A 20,043-nucleotide genomic window follows, 5' to 3' on the forward strand; every position below is an offset into this window, starting at 1 on the left:
TTTGTGGTATTTTCTAAGATTCACAAGCGTCATGGTACTTGTGTCCAAACTTATGGCCATGGCTGTAGAATATTATATTATATTGAATTATCACAATTTAATTGACATAAAAACTTATCTGTTTAGGAAATATAAACCTGCTTTTATGTGAGATTGCTTCTTTTATTTATTGTCTTTTACTATTTTTTCCATGTCACCCTTGCTTTCACTGTTTTACTAATGTCAGTGTTCATTAATTCAAAATTTTCTTTTCATTTTGATTTTATCTTTTGACAAGCTTTTTGTTGTAATATTGTATTTTTAATTTTAAAGGGGCTATATAAATAAAGTTAGAATTATTCTTATTCTTAATAATAAAAGCAATAATAATATAACAACAACAACAACAACAGTAATAATAACAAAAGCACTCAGAGAGTGCAGTACTCCACCAAGGCTGCCCAGTCGCTGTATCATGTCAGATGGATGAAATCTTTAATAATAAAAAAAATCACTTTGTGCTGAGCACAGGCATGTGTATGCATGTTATGTACAGTTACCAAATCGCTTGATCTAAATATGTAGCAGGCAGAGGGAATTGATGGGGCTCATAAACACTCCCACAATTATTCAGTTGTTGCTTGTATCATTTCTAATAAGTCTGCAGCAGTGGATTTGTAGTAGGATAGCAATCATGTGGTGTTCACTTGTCACAGTTACAGTAATGCCATGCCACTATCTTGCAATAATACAGAAGTCTTTAACAAATTCATGGATCCAGGCTACAAGTCGCATCAATGCCAAAATGGAATGACGTGGTCCCTGTGTCATTTCTGGCCTTCAATGAAAAGTTAATCTAAATTCGTTGTTACGTTTTTGAGTAATTTTGTGCACAGACAAACAGATAAAAAAGAGTATAATGGACTATGGGGTCCAGTCAGAGGCTGCCACATCATATAGCTCCTTCCTTATTCGCACTCCATCTGCAATATTTATAGTGGTTTTTTTAAGAAAGGAAATGACGAATTTATAAATGCCAGAAATGATCAGTTTTTTTAAAAAATATATACAAATAAAATTCCCATGCTACGGTCATCCAATGAGGTGTGGGAGGAAGGGTTAATGAGAACCAATGAGAAGAGGAGTACAGGAACATGGAATAGGTCACTACATAGGCCACAACCACAAATAGAACTCACCATGGCTCAGAACATGTTGGATGTCATGGGATATGCGGTTCCTTGAGCGAGCGATGGCAAAGCTGAGGCTGGTTACATGTGCTCCTGTGAAGCGCTGAAGACAGAATGTGTATCTCCTTCACTCACAAGTCAAGAAAGGAGAAGAAAAGCAGTGGTCAAGTTAAGCTAAACAACAGATCAGGCCGTGGATCCATTTCCACCATGACCATACATGCCACGGTGGTTGTAAATGACCAGACATGAAGAAGAATGCCATGAGGTCGAGCTACACAATGGCACACAAATGCGGTCGTATGAATTTGAGGACTTGTGGCAACCTCTGCTTGAACCGCTACCATTTTGGAAGCTGTTCAGAACAACAAAGACTTTAGATTCAGATTTAGAAAACTTTAATTATCCTTAGAGATACAATTAACATTAGGGTACCATAACTACCTCATCCTCAAACATAATGATGAAACAGCTTTGTATTTGTATCAGTGTGACATGCAGATACTTTATGGACCTGACAGAGGCAGAAAAGTCAGGCTCCTAAACTGTGAAGCGAGAGCAGGGTCAGACATTGCCCACAGCACTGTATGAACAATTGCATTGAAGCGTCCCTACTTTTACAATTTTTAAAGACATTTCAGTTACTACAAACTCCTGCTTCATTCAGTGACACATATGTTGACAACTGATAAAGGTAGAAAAATGTGATGCCTTGTCTCATTTGACAATTTTCATGAGAAAGATAAGAAGTCAGAAATCATGCAGTTATTTGAGTACAGAGTCTAGCGAGTCGACCAAAATATCCAAGTCTGGACTGAACTAATGACAAATCTGATTGATCCATGAGGACAGACTCAAAACAAAACAAAATAAAGCAAAAAAACCCAAACAGCAATGCCCTCGTGCTTTAGGATTAAAAAGAAACAGTCACTTGAATGCATCTTTACTCATTATTCCCTAAAATTGAGTATTGCTATCACGTAGACAGGATGGACGGACACGGTAGGCTCAGTTCCATTTCAAGAAAAACCTGAATTAGCAATGTTTTTTTTTTTTTTAAACTGTGTGTATTTTTTCACTGAAGTCACAGTTGAAGTAGCTGCTGAGGACACTGTGATACCTATAATCTCTGGCATTGGATCGATTTCCACCATGTTCGTAAATGACCGGAAGTTAAGCAAACCAGGCCATGGATCCATTTTTTCTGCTGTCGTAAAAAAGACTGAAAATGCAAGGTTAAGCTCAACAACACATTGGAGGAAAGACAGAAAAAAACAGGCAGATTGGAGACTGAGAACTCCAGATCCACTACATTCCACCACGAGACAGGAAAATGACACTTTTAGTCTGGCATCAAACTGAATCTCCTCCATATCAGCAAGGTGTGACATTTTTTTTCTCTAACCAAAATGCAGGGTTGGACTGTCATGAAAGAGACATCTCTTGTCATACACCACCCTGAACTTTTTCTGGAATGTGGAGTTTTTCAGCAGAAAGCCCTTTATATCACGCATAATACTGGATTGAGGGGTTTGACTCACATCCCCTTTTGAGCCATGCACGTAGCCTTCTACCAACTGTTTGATGCTGTCAAAGTTGACCTGCTTGCAGCATTCCTGAGTCTGTATAATACCTTTGACACGCAGCACTGCTTTTTTCTGTGTTTTGGTCAGGTAGGCATAACTCTTGGGACCGGCAGCCACAAATTATTGAATGCTGTCACTCCCAGCTTGTCTGCCAAATCCCCTAAATAATTACCCAGCTCAAGGGGAGTCTTACCATCTCTGATCACACTGTAAAAAATGTTCTCTTTCATGCACTCTGAATAATTGTACAATTTCAGACTGTCGTAACACCATTGAATCAGACCTGTTTTGTCACTGAGAAAGGTGAAGTATCGGATTTTACATTTCCCTGAAAAGATGAAAAATTCTTCAGGCTCTGTGATTAAAGTGGTTTGAACCAGATTTGTTCACTGTGCAAATTTTCCCCAGAAGCTGTACAGACACAGCTTAGACACTTGTCTCTAAGCCGGGTTCAGCTCTATTTTGTCAGAGTCCGGTTGGACATTTTGATTGGCCTTGTACTCTCTGATGTACATTTCCCTCCTCTGCTCATCTGTTGCTTCAGGGGGAAGCCTGAAGCTTCCCGCTTACCTTTAAGGAGAGTACGGATGTAGTCTGCAAACACCGTGTCAGTACACCTTTCAAAGTGCCACACCTCTGTGATTTTGACAACCGTGTACCAGGGTACCCAGCTCTAAGGCCTTCCTGAATTCGACAGTGACCCAGACCTTTGTCAATGCTCTGGCTTTACTGTCATGATGGCAAAGACCCTCCTGATTGTTGATTTCAGTGCAGGCGCAGCAGAGGGTAAACATCAATTTCCTTTGAGCCATTTTAAACGATAAAACAGGGAAATAGAGCCCCCAAGATGGCAACACAACTGCTTTGATCAAACCGGAGTAGATTTGGGGTGGACCGAAATCTTTGTGGATGATGGTAGGGTGACCAAGAGGGTAAGAAAAGCTGAAGTTCACATAGGGGTAAAGCGAGGTCATGTCTATATAGCGCACAGACTCTTCAGGCCCCGCTGCGTACCTTAGCCTCACGACACTCGTTCTACACCCGCAGAGAGCCTGCCGAGAGGACAGAGGTTTGGGAGGATCGAGTTCTTTCACCCTCGGATCTAGAAAACGTTGGGAGGGGACGCAGTCATATGTGTACAAAGCATAGTGGAAGGGACTCGGTACACATGCTTCTGTTGGTATCTCTGATCTAGAGTTAAACCACTCAAGAACTGTGGAAATCTGACAGGAGAGAGAGCACTCATTCAGCTGCAGGACTGTTCGAACACAGAATGGACTGTCTTTGATCACCTGGAGCTGAATGAATGCATGGAGACTGCGCTCTTTTACATTAAGACCTGCACTGGCAAGGTCACAGTGGAGAAGCAAATCAGGATGCACAACAACCAAAAACCCTGGATGACAGCTGAGATGAGGTCACTGCTGAGAGCCCGGAACTCTGCTTTCAAGGCTGATGACCAAGACAGTACAGTGTGGCCAGGGCCAACCTGAGGAGGAGTCAAAGCGGACTACAAAAAGTTTGAGAACCACTAGGTTGACAACAACCCAAGGCAGGTCTTACAAACTATAAGACCAACATGTCAGCAGTAGTCTATGCTGATGCCTTGCTGGTGGAGGAATTTAATCATTTCTTGCAGGTGCAGGAAATGAACAGGCAGACAAATTGTCAAGTTGCAACAGCAGGTAGGTATGGAAGACACCAGATGGAAGTACGGCACAGATGAGTGATTCCTTGGCTCAAATCAGAACATGGAGGCTTGAAGTGGCATAGGAACCAGGAGGCATGAAGCAGGAGCGGATGGATCCAGAACTGAAACAGGAGAGGACAACCAGAGGTACCAGAGGCACGAGAGAACAGGTACAGAGGCTGGCCTAACAAACAGTGAGCTGTATACTGACTGTGTCACAATCCAGCACTGAGAGCTGAGTGGCGTCTGGTTATGTTGTGGCGAGTGAGAGGCTTGATTGACTGCTTTCCACCCGCTTCTGCACCAGCTGATAATTGCAGACGAGGAACACCCACCGCTGCAACTTCTCAGCTGAACACACCTAGAGAGAGAGAGAGAGAGGAGGGTGGAGGGAGAGGAAGAGAGCGCTATCTGGGACCAGCAGTTGCTGGCCTGACAGAGAGGCTAACTGATGGTTCGAAAATTATGTCAGCACATGAAAAAAAGTGTGAGTTTTCATGGAAAACATGAAATTGCCTGGGTGACCCCAAAATTTTGACTCTATTTCATCACAAAGTGTTCAGTAGAACTGTTGGAGCTTCCGATCATATCACATGATCCGATGGAGATGACCCTGCCGCCACAATATTTCGAGAGTTCTGATTTTTTCTTTCTTTTTGTACTTTTAGGGTTAAAGTTGATTCTTGACTTGGGAAGCAACAGTTGAGAACGTAGTTGCAATACAGTGTTTATTTATAAGTGGAATGTGTTATTTATTTCTTCAAATTTTCATTATTTATGCATTCTGCTTGGTCCATTTGTTCAAGTAGGATACTGAAACTAACCTTGAGGTATTCCACTGAGTCATTCTTATTGAATGCAGCTTAATGTTGACATGAACTTAACCAAGTGCAGCATTTAAATGTTACATACGGATATTTAACTACTGTATGTACATATAATACCACACACTGGAGGGGTTGCTTCTGCATAATGATCACTTCATTTTTGTCATTACTAAGAAACACTGATGGTACATAAAATTCTGGATACAAGACCATAATTGTAATGGAGTATATTAACACTGTGGTATGACTGAACGTGGCTGGATTATGCATAAGCACGTTTCAAAACCATATGATAAAGAGGATGTAAAATCTATATCAGTGCTGTATAATGGCTGCAGGAAATGACATTTTGGCACTTAGAGTCATTTTATGACTCATATAAAAGTCCTCATATAATCAAAGGGACATGCTGAGCATTTTAAATGGTGTCTTGTTCAGTCATGATGATTCATAATGTGAATACAATGGCAGCAAGGTCCGCAAGATTTCCATGCATGTCAATTTAATTACATGCAATGACTGCCAGGCCAGCAGACTTCCATGCATTATAGCGTATAACATACAGTACATTATGGGCTTACGGTGTTTATGGTTGGACACCTCTATATTAGTGCTAAATCTACTAGACTTTGTGTTGTATATACACCGATCAGGCATAACATTATGACCACTGACAGGTGAAGGGAATGACACTGTAGCATCTATCAAAAGTAGTTCAAGGAATGAACAATGGTGAACCAGTGACAGGGTCATGGGAGTCCAAGGCTCAGTGATACACGTGGGAAGCGAAGGCTGGCCAGTGTAATCCGATTCAACAGATGATCTGCTGTTGCTCAAATTGCTGAAAAAGTTAATCGTGGTTCTGCTAGAAAGGTGTCAGAATACACAGTGCATCACAGTCAGGGTGCCCATGCAACAATCAGAACTGGACCACGAAGCAAAGGAAGAAGGCAGCCTGTTCTGATGAATGACGTTTTCTTTTAAATCATGTGGATTGCTGGATGCTTCGTTTACCTGGGGAACCCATGGTACCAGGATGCACTATGGGAAGAAGGCAAGCCGGCGGAGGCAGTGTGATGCTTTGGGCAAACCTTGGGTCCTGCCATCCAGGTGGATGTTGCTTTGAGACTTAAGACCTATCTGAGCATTGTTGCAGACCATGTACACCCTTTCATGAAAAGGTATTCCATGATGGCTGTGGCCTCTTTCAGCAGGATAATATGCTGTGCCAAGAAGCAAAAATGGCCCAACAATGCTTTGAGAAGCACAACAACCAGTTTGAGGTGTTGACTTGGCCTCCAAATTCCCCAGATCTCAATCCAATCAAGCATCTGTGGATGTGCTGGACAAAATTTAAAAATTAAAAGACTTTTATTTTTTTCAGTATTTGTAATTTGACCTAACAAAAGTCCAGCACGTCCAGATATATTTCATTGATTATAATTTAGGATATTAAAGAAGAAAAAATATCTGTCCAACTTCTTAATGATGAAAGTCTTTTATATTGACAAGCCGTCCAAGAGTATCACAGTGTCTGATTAAAACTCAGAGTGTGTATTATTAAGGTATTTTTAGATTTAACATCAGAGTGCCTCAGATGTTCTTTGGACTGCTGAGCAACACGAAGGACTTCCATTAATAAAATCTGGACAGTCATTATTTTTCCTCTTTACTAATAAATGCTTGCAGTGCACCTAATTTTGTATTTTCATCGTGTTTTCTATCAGCAGTATTGTTGTTGACCCAGTGCAGCACTCTGTGTTTCTTTCATTGTGATTTATCTTAGTTTAATTTTAATTCATATTTCCTGCTAATCATGTAGCTCTTTCTGAAAATTACACACATAATTTTCCGTACCATATTCATTTGAAGTCATCCTAAATGTATGTAGTTTTGGTTTAGTCCATATATCATGAGCACACTGCCCTTTGCTTTGAATAAATGCAGTCTCTGAGTAAACAAATGCTCTGCTTTTCATCGTAGGAAAAAAAATTAAAAATACACATGCCACATTTTGGGAACAGCATCCAAAAATGTGTTTATCCCATATGAATATCTTTCTTTCCCATCAGTTTTGTTTAACATGAATAACCTATTTGTTAATAGCTCAACGCATATCTTCCACCGAGCTTCACATTGTTTCCTCAACCCCATCTCCCTCACTACATCTGACACATGCTGCACATTTGGAAATCAGAAAATATCTTGTAGCACCAACAATCAACGTCATATTATAGGTGTGATTGATAAGAGTGCAGTAATGAGAATTTTAAAAATCTTCATCCCAACTCGGGCCTGGGATCTTTCTGCATTTAATTAACATGTCCTCCCTCTCCATGCGTGGGTTTTCTCTGGGTACTCCAGCTTCCTCCCACAGTCCAAAAACATGCAGAGGTTAATTGGTAACGGAATGGATGGATGAATTGTATCTTTTTACACAACCGGAAATTGAGACTGAGACTTTTTTTAAAAAAATTTCAATCAGAAAAGAAGGAAAGAGAAAGAGGAACAACATGCAACATAGTTCTTCTTGGAATCAAACTGTGCATGTTGCAGTCATGTTGTATGTGCTTCAAGCATTCGGATACCAGGACACCTGTTCCTGCATCTCTGAAAACTTGCTACAGTTCCTCTGTGTCTTGGTATATTCCAGGCTGAGTCTATGATGTTGAGATCAGGGCTCAGTGGGGGCCATGCCATCTGTTGCAGGACTCCTTGTTTATTCAGAACACGGTTCTTTATGACTGAGACTGTATGTTTGGGCTCACTGTCCTGCTGCAGAATGAATTTGGCACAGATCATACGCCTCCCTGATGGTATTGCATGATGGGTAGGAATCTAAACTAATGTGCATAAATGTTTGTACAGCCCTGTAAATAAAATAGCTGCAGAGTAAACTAGATGAGCCCTCAGTAGAGGGCAGAACCACGCCCTCTGCTGGCGAAAACCCTGTCCTCCCTATACAACTGATGCAGTATGTATCAATTTTGATCATCGTACGTATCTCCCTCCCTACTTGATCTGCTGACCTGTAACTCCACAACTGAGCAGGGGACCTTAGACTGATCTTCAGCGCCAAGTTTGATTATCCTGACTTCAGCGGTTGCAGAGATATTGGACCGGACATACGCACATACATACATACATACATACTTACCCAGCCAGATACCGCACCGAATGCAATAATCCCGCCGACGTACCCGTCGGGCGTGGTTAATTACATACTGTAAAGTGTGATCTAAAACTTTCCATGTCATTACTATGAGCTTAAATATAGATAATCAATAGGCCCAACTGAGCATTTTCAAATTTTATGTGATGTATATAGAACATGAAGACTGAACTGCAAACACAATGGAGATGAATATGATTTCATTGCCACTGACGCATTCTATACCTCACAACAACACCCAACAACTGTGCTGTTTAAGGAAAGTATACGAAAAAACATCTGGGGTCTTAGAAAAGTGTAAAGCTATTAATGAAATATGATTTCTGAATCAGCAATCGCACCAAGTTGTAAAAGGGAAACTAGAAAGCAGCTGTTGTGAAGCCATGCTGTGAAAGACTGAGCTGCCTCAGTTTCACAGCATGAGGGACAGTTCTTAAGAATAACAACTGTATCTTAGATTCAGTCTCACTTCAGCATATAATGCAAAAAAAAACAAAACCACACACACACATCCTGCTTACCATTCATTATTTATATCAAACTCTACATCCTCGTAGAACCACATTGTGTTTTTATGTTAATAACACTGATTATTTCTTCAAAGCACGTATATGAAAGCAAAGCAGCAACAGTTTTGCTGTAAATTAGGCAGAAACAAGTAACAGCAACCTCAGAAACCTGCTTCATTCACTTTTTTATTACTATGAAGTATTCACTGTAAAGGTGGACAAAACAAATAATCACATCAAGAAGGGCATTCATTTGTATACTCCCTAACTGATTTAGACTGATTACTGACCTTGTTTCTGACTGATTTAAAAAAAAAAAAGAGAAATAAGATACATGTTAAAGGTGAGCTGATGTCCACAAAGACAAACAGAATCCTACTGTGACATGAAAGCAGATTTTTAAAAAAAAAAAGAAACAGTTGTATTACTGTGTCGAAACAATGAAATGAATGTGACACCTTTCTTTCCAAATCGCGCACTGGGATGTATTTAACTTGTCTCCACCGCTGTAGACTGAAGTATTTCAATGTGGATACCTTTCCATTTATAAGCTACTAGTGATCCAAATTACACTCTGCCTACTCAAAATTCATGAAATGTATTATTTATAAATAATTAACCTCCTTGTCCTTTTCACACATTTCAGCAAAAAAAAAAAAAAAAAAAAAAAAGAAAGCTCCAGTTGTATTTTACTGCACTGTGGGAGTCCAGAATAACTGAATAATTCAGGTTTTCATCATCCATCTCTCCCACACAAGTCAGTGTCACTGACCTGAACAAAAATAGAAAATACGCAAAAAATACGTGTGTATGTTTGTGTATATGCACTACCATTCCATTCGATTTAATTTTTTCCATGTAAACTCATACCTTTTTCATGTGCTAACATCATTGCACAAGGGTTTTCTAATAATAATAATAATAATAATAATAATTATATATATATATATATATATATATATATATATATATATATATATATATATATATATACTATATATGCTAGTGTGTGTTTGTGTGTGTAATTTATTTGATTGCTAACTCACTATTTAATAATCAGGATTTTAGATAGTAAATCAGATAGAGGTGTGTAGCAGCATTTGTAATCAGATTAAACAGTTTTAAAAGTGTCAGTCAACACAAAGTCATCACTTCAATCTTTTAATGTAGAAATTGAGTGACATTAATGCTGATACATGTTCTTGTCCACTAGGTGACAGTATTCCCTGAAGAACAAACAGACAAAACTGTTGTCTTCTGTGACAGCTGTACAACATGTATACAAGGTGGCAGACCAAAATTTGAACTGAACACATGTTGTGGTTTGTCTTTGCCTTATCGACCTGCTCTCAGATGAAGACACTGACCAGGCAAATGTCCCCACCATGTTTCAAGGCACATGGAACAACTCAAAGCCTGATGAGTCTGAACAAATACCTACAGCATTTCAGATCAGACATTTCTGGGTGAAAATGAGAGCAGTATAAGTGCTTGTGGGATCCATTCGGTTCAGTGTTCACACATATAAAACAAGTTCAGCAAGTGCCGCTCATAATTTAAAGCTGAGACAAAACATGGAGGAGCCTTTTTAAAACTGCAAACATGTTGACATCTTACTGACAAATACTAAAGATGGGTACTATTAAGATGGCTCTATGTACATGCATATGAATGCTTAAAATTTACACTGTATACACAACAATAACATAAATTTCTCTAATCTGATGGTCAAATTAAGGTTTGAAAACTCTCATTAAAGGCACTTGACACCTACCTTTATTTAAAAATGTATGTCACAATGTACACCAAAAATGTACAGTACGTCATTGATTCGAATGGTAAGGCACCCCTGTTTAGGCTGTATCATATATTAGGTGTCCATTATAAATGGTAAAGAACCTGCTGTTTGTGTTACACCTTTAGTATTACAAACTTTCAGTCATGTTTTAACACAATTCACATTCCACACTTTGCTGCAGATCTCTAGTAGAGTTCTTCAGGATCCAATGGATTTTGAAAAACATCAAGCATCAAACATTGAAACTATGAATGAAGTAATCAAACACGTTTCCTTTTAGTTCAGTTGTACAATGTAACCTGTTTACCAGGACATGGGTGATCATGGCTGCACAGAGGGCAATGACATTACATACTGTGTACTAGCAACCAATAAGCTATGTCCATTTTAGGCTTTAACAGGTGGTTTGAGATAATTGCCTGTATATAAAAGATGCACATAGTCTCCAAGTATGAAAACTGAAATCAATGCAAAATTGCCTCAGACCTGCATTCTTCCTAACAGCCAGCAGGGGGCGTGTCCTCCGGTTTAAAACAAACAAACAAAAAAGTCAGCTTATATAGAACCCTATGAGAAAATGATCCTACATCTCACTTAATCTGTTACCTCATTAAAAATTTTACAAATGAGTATAAGGTTTCAATTCCTGCTTTTAAATTCCCTTCAATACAGGATGGTGTTCATTTTGTAAATTGCGTTCTCAGTTGTAATAAAATAAATGATAAAACAAGGTAATGGCTTTAGGTAATGGCTGACTTGTGATTGACAGGTCACGTCCTTATAGGCCTATGTAGTGTCTCTAAGTTCTGTCCGATCCTCCACTCGCTCATCATGTCCCTTTCCTAAAGACCATGATGTCCAAATTTCAAACTGGAGGATACAAAACAGTATTACGCAAACCAGTGGGTGAAGTCACAATGGCTCTGTCCATCTCTTACATACAGAATATGTCTAAATGCTAATGTCAACATGCCAAAATGTTCACTGTGACATTACTGATAGGATGAAGCTCAGCATAGTGAATTTGTACCATATTTACCACCAAACAGTAGTTTAGCATGTTAGCATGCTAGTATGTTTTAATGAGCACAACTAAAAAAGACAGCTAATAGAGATGTAATTAGTTCTGCAGATAATAAGTCAGATGCCAAAGTATTGGACATTAATTTTGAGATAGACAGTAAATAAAGAGGTCACCAAAGCTGCTACAGTTCACCTACATAAATTTGTGGCAATCCATCTAGTAGTTCTTTACTCAAAACCACAAAGCTTGATTTATTTGTGGCATTAGAGGAAAATTCAGAGATCAACAAAGTCAATATGTCAAATCCTCTTGGGACCACAAATCTCTGTACAGAATTTTATATATGCAAAGTGTGTTGTTGACATATTTCAGTCTGGGTCATAGTAGCAACAACTGACCAACAGTCAAGTGTTGCCATGCCTGGAGTCATGATAGCTGATTGGGTAAAGACGTACAAAAGACACACAAAAGATGTGAATTTCTGACCTCATATTTCAAACTGACTATTCACTTGCTGACTTCAGGTCAGCAAGGTTTGATTGAATTTTGCTTCTGGCATAATGGCATTGAAACAGCCTTCATATAGTGAGCAATAAAATTTACAGGAAATACAAAGTTCAGTGAATACACAAATAAGGCCAAAATAAATAATCACTGAATAATGAGATGTTATCTTTACGATGAGATAGAAACTTTCTAAGAAGGGATGACAATGTGTTAGGAAACTTGGGCTCATGACTTCAGTATTTCTAAAAAAAAAACCCCAAACTGGCTACAACCCTGTGGACATTCTATAAATGTCACATTGTAGTAAAATATGTTGTTTGCGGCTGATTTTGGCCTTGATTTTAAGTGTCCCTTCAGCCTCGTCGAACTATATTTTACAGCTGCAATCAGACAAGCAGGATGCAAGTAGCTCTGCGGTGCGGGTACTTTATGTCAAAATCGATCAGTGTGATGAAAAAAGAGCTGATTCTCTCTCACATTTATTACAATGTAAAATACCTCCACTGCCATATTGTGGAAATTTATATATGGTATTTACAGCGCAGTCTATAGGGGTTCATTATGACATTTAAAATGCTTTTATGTTTGCTGGTTATGAAGTTTAAAAAGCTTCCACTAGAGGCTCTTTTTGCATAACTAACAATGATCAATTCTGCACAAAATCCCCATCACCATGTCCCTACATCAACTGTTTAGTTCTGACACTTTGATCACTTATTTTGCAACCACGAACATTAACATACAAAGCTTAAGGTGGCCATGGCTACAGAAATAAAAGAACACATGGCGTATACACATACTACATAATATTTTGCGTATAGCATGCTCGACAGACATCTTCTTCTCTTGTCCTCCTCTGCATTCAGTCCCAGATGCATTTGAGTTGAGCTCAGAGGTTACACAAAGTGGCAGTGTTGTGTTGATGGTATGTCCTAGTCTGCGTCTGGACACAGAGACAAAACCTCTGCTGATTTGTCAGTGACATTTGTTAAACATTTGTTACGCACACAGCAGAAAACAGGATGGACTAGAGTAGCTCATGGGAAAATGTCTTTGGAAACCATGAAAAAAAACACATTCTACTGGACAGTAACAAGCATTGAAAGGCTGCTGAGGTTCATTTGGTGGTCATCCCACTGCACATACGGGCTTCCTATTATCTGCCTTTAAACATTCGGATTTTGTGCTTGTCCGCCAGCAGCAGGGTGACATTATATTCGTAATCTCCATCATGGACTCCCGTGTGTCGGAAGGCTCCAGCCAGATGGTTCTCCTCCCAGTAGTGGTGCCAGTTTCCATACTGGTCCGCACCGAATCCGAACACACTGACCTGGAGCAGACAACGTTAAAAAGAGCACGACGTCACCACTGTGAAACATCACCCACACAAGTTTAGCACATTCATCCAACTGTGGGTTTTGTTCAGCTTTCAGCTCAGATCTTCATGCTTGTGTTTCCTTCTTTTTCAAAACGCATCACAGTGGAATTCTGAGAATGCAACATGGCATCACACATGGTGTTCTTGCACAGTTCCACATGTCCACTCAACTGAGGAATCTGAGCCCCTCTTGTTTGTCGAGATCACTTCTGTTACTTATTAGTTGAACTTACCTCATCACATATGTGAAGAGCGAGCAGCAGGCTGAGGAAGCCGGTCGAAGGATATCGTCCGTGACCCTCAAGCCACGATTCGTAGACATATTTGAAAAATGTTGGACTGTAAATCAACACCTGCAAAAGAGTCAGAGGAATTTATATTTTTAGAACTCGATTTATTGACACCATAGAAAAGGATTCAGCTCTGTAATCTGAACTGCATTCACAGCTACAGTTACATAAATAACACATCTCTCCAATAAAAAGACTGAGGCAGTTTTTAATGGTTTGGACCAGTTCAAATAAAGGGAAATCTTTCTGGTACAGAGGAAAGTGAGTGATGGTGTATACTTACACACATCAAAATGAAACAAACACTATGAGAAGCAAGGATATTTTTTTTGGTTTTGTCAAGTCATTTCATGGAAAATTAACTTTCCTAAATCATACTTTGCACAGCCCAAAAGCAAAATAAGCTTCCCTTTTTTCTCCTTCACCCTGATCACACAGCTCACACAATGTGTTTTCCTCCTCAGTATTATGGAATCGACCAGCTTCAGTGGTCACAGGAAGAACACTTGCTCTCAATTAAAGAGCTTTGGTTTCTAGATAAAAGAGATCTAACACATGACTCGGGGGCAAACTTTTGCTTGATATGTCCTTAACCCCTTAACATCCACCTCCCAACCTTTCTATTTGTTGTTTTGCTACAAAAGGAGCATTTTGTTTGTTGGATTCTTGCAATGAAGACAGCACCTGATGACTCAAAGAGAATGTGTTACTAAAGAGGAAAGAAAAGGTAAGAAAGCACCGTTGTGTTGTGTATGCACTCTAACTACAAAGTAAGGAATCTTAAAACGAAGGTTTGAGCAGTGCGTCTTTGTGCTTTCAAATGGTGTACAGTTGAGGCTGGTGCAACTTAAAATGCAACAGCTGCATTTTCATTCAGCCTTTATTCATGCAGGTCAGTGATAGGAGATTCATTTGACTTGAATTAGATATTTCTGAAAGACTGACATAAACAGCTAGAGCATAGCGAGTGTGAATGGTCCACTGCTATGCTTGGTACTGGTATAGGACTACATCAAATAGTAGCGATAACTCCACCAAGATTGCTCAGTAGTTGTATGATTTCTGGTAAGTCCCAATAAGTCTGCAGCGGTCGATTTGCAGGAGAATCACAAACATGTGAAGTGGTCACTTTTCGTCATAGTTACACACGTGGACAAAATTGTTGGTACCCCTCAGTTAAAGAAGGAAAAACCCACAATTCTCACTGAAATCACTTGAAACTCACAAAAGTAACAATAAATAAAAATTTATTGAAAATTAAATAATCAAAAACAGCCATTACTTTTGAATTGTTGATTAACATAATTATTTAAAAAAACAAACTAATGAAACAGGCCTGGACAAAAATGATGGTACCTCTATAAAAGATTGAAAACTATTTGACCAGAGTGACATGATTAACTCAGGTGTGTCATTTAATTGACATCACAGGTGTTTCCAAACTCATAATCAGTCAGTCTGCCTATTTAAAGGGAGACAAGTAGTCACCCTGCTGTTTGGTGAAAAGGTGTGTACCACACTGAACATGGACAACAGAAAGCGAAGGAGAGAATTGTCCCAGGACATCCGAAAAAAAATTATAGACAAACATCTTAAAGGTAAAGGCTATAAGACCATCTCTAAACAGCTTGAAGTTCCTGTGACAACAGTGGCTCATATCATTCAGAAGTTCAAGACCCACGGGACAGTAGCCAACCTCCCTGGACGTGGCCGCAAGAGGAAAATTGATGACAAATTGAAGAGACGGATCGTTGGAATTGTATCCAAAGAGCCCAGAGCAACCTCCAAAGAAATTAAAGGTGAACTCCAAGGCCAAGGTACATCAGTGTCAGATCGCACCATTCGTCGTTGTTTGAGCCAAAGTGGACTTCATGGGAGACGACCAAAGAGGACACCACTGCTGAAAAAAACTCATAAAAAAGCGAGACTGGAATTTGCAAAAATGCATGTTGACAAGCCACAAAGCTTCTGGGAGAATGTCCTTTGGACAGATGAGACCAAACTGGAGCTTTTTGGTAAGGCACATCAACTCTATGTTCGTAGACTCAAAAACCAAGCATACGAAGAAAAGAACACTGTCCCTACGGTGAAACATGGAGGAGGCTCAGTAATGTTTTGGGGCTGCTTTGCTGCATCTGGCACAGGGTGTCTTGAAAGTGTGCAAGGTACGATGAAATCTGAAGACTATCAAGGCATTCTGGAGAGAAATGTGCTGCCTAGTGTCAGAAAGCTTGGTCTCAGTCGCAGGTCATGGGTCTTCCAACAGGACAACCATCCAAAACACACAGCCAAAAACACCCAAGAATGGCTGAGAGAAAAACGTTGGACTATTCTAAAGTGGCCTTCTATGAGCCCAGATCTGAATCCCATTGAACATATGTGGAAGGAGCTGAAACATGCCATTTGGAGAAGACACCCATCAAACCTGAGACAACTGGAGCTGTTTGCTCATGAGGAGTGGGCCAAAATACCTGTTGACAGCTGCAGAACGCTCATTGACAAATACAGAAATCGTTTAATTGCAGTGATTGCCTCAAAAGGTTGTGCAACAAAATATTAAGTTATGGGTACCATCATTTTTGTCCAGCCCTATTTCATTAGTTTGTTTTTTTAAATAATTATGTTAATCAACAATTCAAAAGTGATGGCTGATTTTGATTATTTAATTTTCAATAAATTTTTATTTATTGTTACTTTTGTGAGATTCAAGTGATTTCAGTGAGAATTGTGGGTTTTTCCTCCTTTAACTGAGGGGTACCAACAATTTTGTCCACGTGTGTACATTGGCGTCGTGCTGCATCTTGCAAAGATGTAAAAATCTTTAACAAATCCGGGGATTCAGACTAGAATGCCTCTTATTGTCCATGGTGCTTTGTATCAAAATAAATTTGATGATTTTGACAATAAAGGTTTAAGGCATTAGTTGAGCTTACTAAATGCTTGGCCTTTTTGGTAACGTCCGTGGAAATTTGCCAAGTGTTACATTGGAACACAACATTTCCATCCATATCAGTGTAATCCCATTTGTGCAAAGGATTTCTTTTTGTGGCAACACGTGGTATTTCACTAGCTCTACTCGACTGGCAAAATCTAATCACTTGGGCCTTGTGCCATCTCTGACCTTGGCTGAAAATTCCATCCAAATCCGTTAGTTTGTTTTTGGGTGATGTTGCAAATGGACAGACAGACAGACGGACAAACATACACCGATCATTACACAACTGCGACGCTCCTTGGGGGAGTAATAACTATACTAGGCAATGCAAAGCCGCAACCTCAGTCTGTTTGTCACAAAAACATCTGGCTCTGGATTAAACCAGAGGCTCATCTCATATCTCATTTCTCTACTTTGAGCCTCCTCATCTCCTCTGTTGTCCTGCCTGTGACCCGGAAATCAATCAAGACGGTCTCAATTCCTAGAAGGCATCCTGAGGTTTGCCAGAGGATGATGCACAGTCGTCTCCAATGCAGAAGTCTTTTTGACCTGCATAAAAAGAGGTGTGAACCACAGCAGGAACCGACAAACCATGGCGGGAGCAGGACGAACAAATAATAATTTCTGTCGCTCTATTTGTGTAGTACTGCTCGGTGTTATGTGAGCGTTTTACACTTCAAAGCACTCATCTGCACCTTCTCATCACATTCTGCCACGTTGTGAATTGAAAGTAAATTTATACTGTAAGTTGTCATGAAAACTGTTCTGCTCGCCTGACAGGGGTAATTAAATCCAGGAGATAAGTCTATAAAAAACACAACGGACAGATAATGCAGCTGTGCCACACATCATGTTTAATTGCTTTAAAATCGACAGCTCCAGCACAAGGACATCCCAGTTTGTTAAATGTTGCCTCGACTCCTTTCTCCAAGCTTCGACTGCTTGTCTTTGGGAAGACGGACGGAACGGAAAGGAATCGAGGACGCACAAGCTGAGAAATGAGAATAGGAGCAGACGAAGGCATGGCTTTTGAAATTGTCTTATTATCCGTTGTTTGTCGGAAGTAGAAATTGTTTTCTACTTCCATTCATTCACCAACATGCTGTATATTAATTGTATATTCTTAGCTTCCAAAAACATCATGTAATATTTAGCATGTACTTGATTACGTAAAAACAGACGTAAATAAATTAAATCTGACAACATTTTGAGAGTCCGTTTTACATGTTTTTTAAGATGGTTTCAAACTTCAGCTGCTTCATTAAGGTTTAAATAAACAGCACCAGATATTATGAAGCTGATCTACATTAGCACATATGAATGTCTGCAGGTTGGACTGAAACCAAAGGACATAGCTATTTGTTCACATTCACACGCCTTACTGTCGAAATGTGGATGTTTTATATATTTGTTCTGCCTGCCTTCTCTGTGCATATCTGAATAATGTGCAATATTGAATTACAGCCTATTAGCTACCAGAAAAATGTAGCCTTCAACACATCAGTAACGGCTGCCTACAGAGAATGGTTATCTTTCTGTATAATGTTACAGCGCTCACACCACATTCTTTACAGGGTTCATTGCCGTGAAAATGGCACTTGTCAGCAGAAGACACATGGCATGCCGTTTCTATGTGGCACACAGCAGCAATGTGGAATAATCAGCAGCAGTGTCGCAGCACAAATATGCATATGATACGCAGCCTCAGTGGGCCCCTTTACCCCTTTAACACACCCACTGTAACGCCTTCAAATAAGCAAATATCCAAGTACCCACAGGCGTATGAGCTTGTTGTAGTAATATTTCAGCTCTCTTTCTCAACCTATCAATGCATTAGAGTGGCCAACATTTCATATCATTACTTGTGTTAGTAGTGGTTTCCAGTGTTCATTGCAACCCGAATACTGGAAACCATTCCGACGGCAAATTATTTGACTTCACAGCCATGCCCCTAAATATGTTGTCTCTTGTTGTGTGAACTTGTCGATGTTTTCATTTCAGACATTCCATTAATGAGCATTTACTGCATAAACCTGGTGGATTTAACTCAGTCGAAAACCCATGGAAGGCTGAATGAAGGTTTTAGTACATTTTTGTGTTTGCTTTTTATTGATATATTTTTAATTACTACTTTTAATTTCTGTATTTGTTTTATACCACTTTCGATTTGTTGAAGCTGTTTTGTGGGATTTAAAACTAAGAATGTATACCTGGACAGTTATATATATTTTTCATTTATAAGTTTTGGATTTCATTTATAAGTTTAGGATTTTAACAGTTTAGGATTTTAATGGCAAAATATACTTAATACAGCAGGAGTCTCAAATGAGGTTTAGAATAGGAAACAGTATCTGTTTACTCTTAATGCTATCATGAAAAGGGGAAACATCTGCAGATAAAATCAATGTAATACCTGGTAGTATTGTGGTATGTATCAGTACACAGACACACAAAGCTTACCTTATCTTTGTTTGCCTTTATCCTGGACATAACAGGTAAATACGTTCTGTAACAACAGAAAATAACAGGAGCTTAAAATGTTGCCTTGAATAGTCTAAAAAAAACAACAACCTGAAATGTTTGCTGAAAACAACTCTGTAACCAGCAATTCACACTAAAAGCATGCATGATTTAGATCACATGTAAGTGACGATGTCTAAAAATAAACGCCCAGTATCCATCCTCATTACACCTGCGTGAGGAAAGCCAATTAACTACCATGAGCAGATTTCGAAGCCATCACAGCAACATCCATCCATCCATTCTCTATACACCGCTTTATCCTCACTGGGGTCGCGGGGGGTGCTGGAGCCTATCCCAGCTGACTCGGGCGAAGGCAGGGGACACCCTGGACAGTCTGTCACAGGGCTACATACACAGACGAACAATCACACTCACATTCACACCTACGGGCAATTTAGAGTAATCAATTAACCTCAGCATATTTTTGGACTGTGGGAGGAAGCCGGAGTACCCGGAGAAAACCCACGCATGCACAGGGAGAACATGCAAACTCCATGCAGAAAGATACCAGGCCCACCCCGGGATTCTTGCTGCAAGGCGAAAGTGCTAACCACTACTCCACTGAGCAGCCCATCACAGCAACATGTCACGATAAAGTTTTTTTTGTTTTTTTTCCCCCGATTTTGCACCAGTCA

The 20,043-nt window shown here is 39.6% G+C and overlaps 1 protein-coding gene across 1 annotated transcript in view; it reads right to left on the bottom strand.

Annotated features, from left to right (window-relative positions):
- Nucleotides 1–8,955: 8,955 nt before the first annotated feature.
- Nucleotides 8,956–20,043, bottom strand: part of LOC110963193 (CMP-N-acetylneuraminate-beta-galactosamide-alpha-2,3-sialyltransferase 1-like) — a 92,541-nt gene continuing 81,453 nt past the window's right edge. Inside the window, exons 5-7 of the mRNA XM_022211424.2 lie at nucleotides 19,346–19,391; nucleotides 13,894–14,013; nucleotides 8,956–13,612 (exon numbers count right to left, since the gene is read on the bottom strand). Of these exons, the coding sequence (XP_022067116.1) occupies nucleotides 13,439–13,612; nucleotides 13,894–14,013; nucleotides 19,346–19,391 (340 nt within the window). The 3' untranslated portion in view covers nucleotides 8,956–13,438. The remainder of the gene's footprint in view (nucleotides 13,613–13,893; nucleotides 14,014–19,345; nucleotides 19,392–20,043) is intronic.

Source organism: Acanthochromis polyacanthus, chromosome 11, assembly GCF_021347895.1.
Source record: "Acanthochromis polyacanthus isolate Apoly-LR-REF ecotype Palm Island chromosome 11, KAUST_Apoly_ChrSc, whole genome shotgun sequence".
Classification (NCBI taxonomy): domain Eukaryota; kingdom Metazoa; phylum Chordata; class Actinopteri; family Pomacentridae; genus Acanthochromis; species Acanthochromis polyacanthus.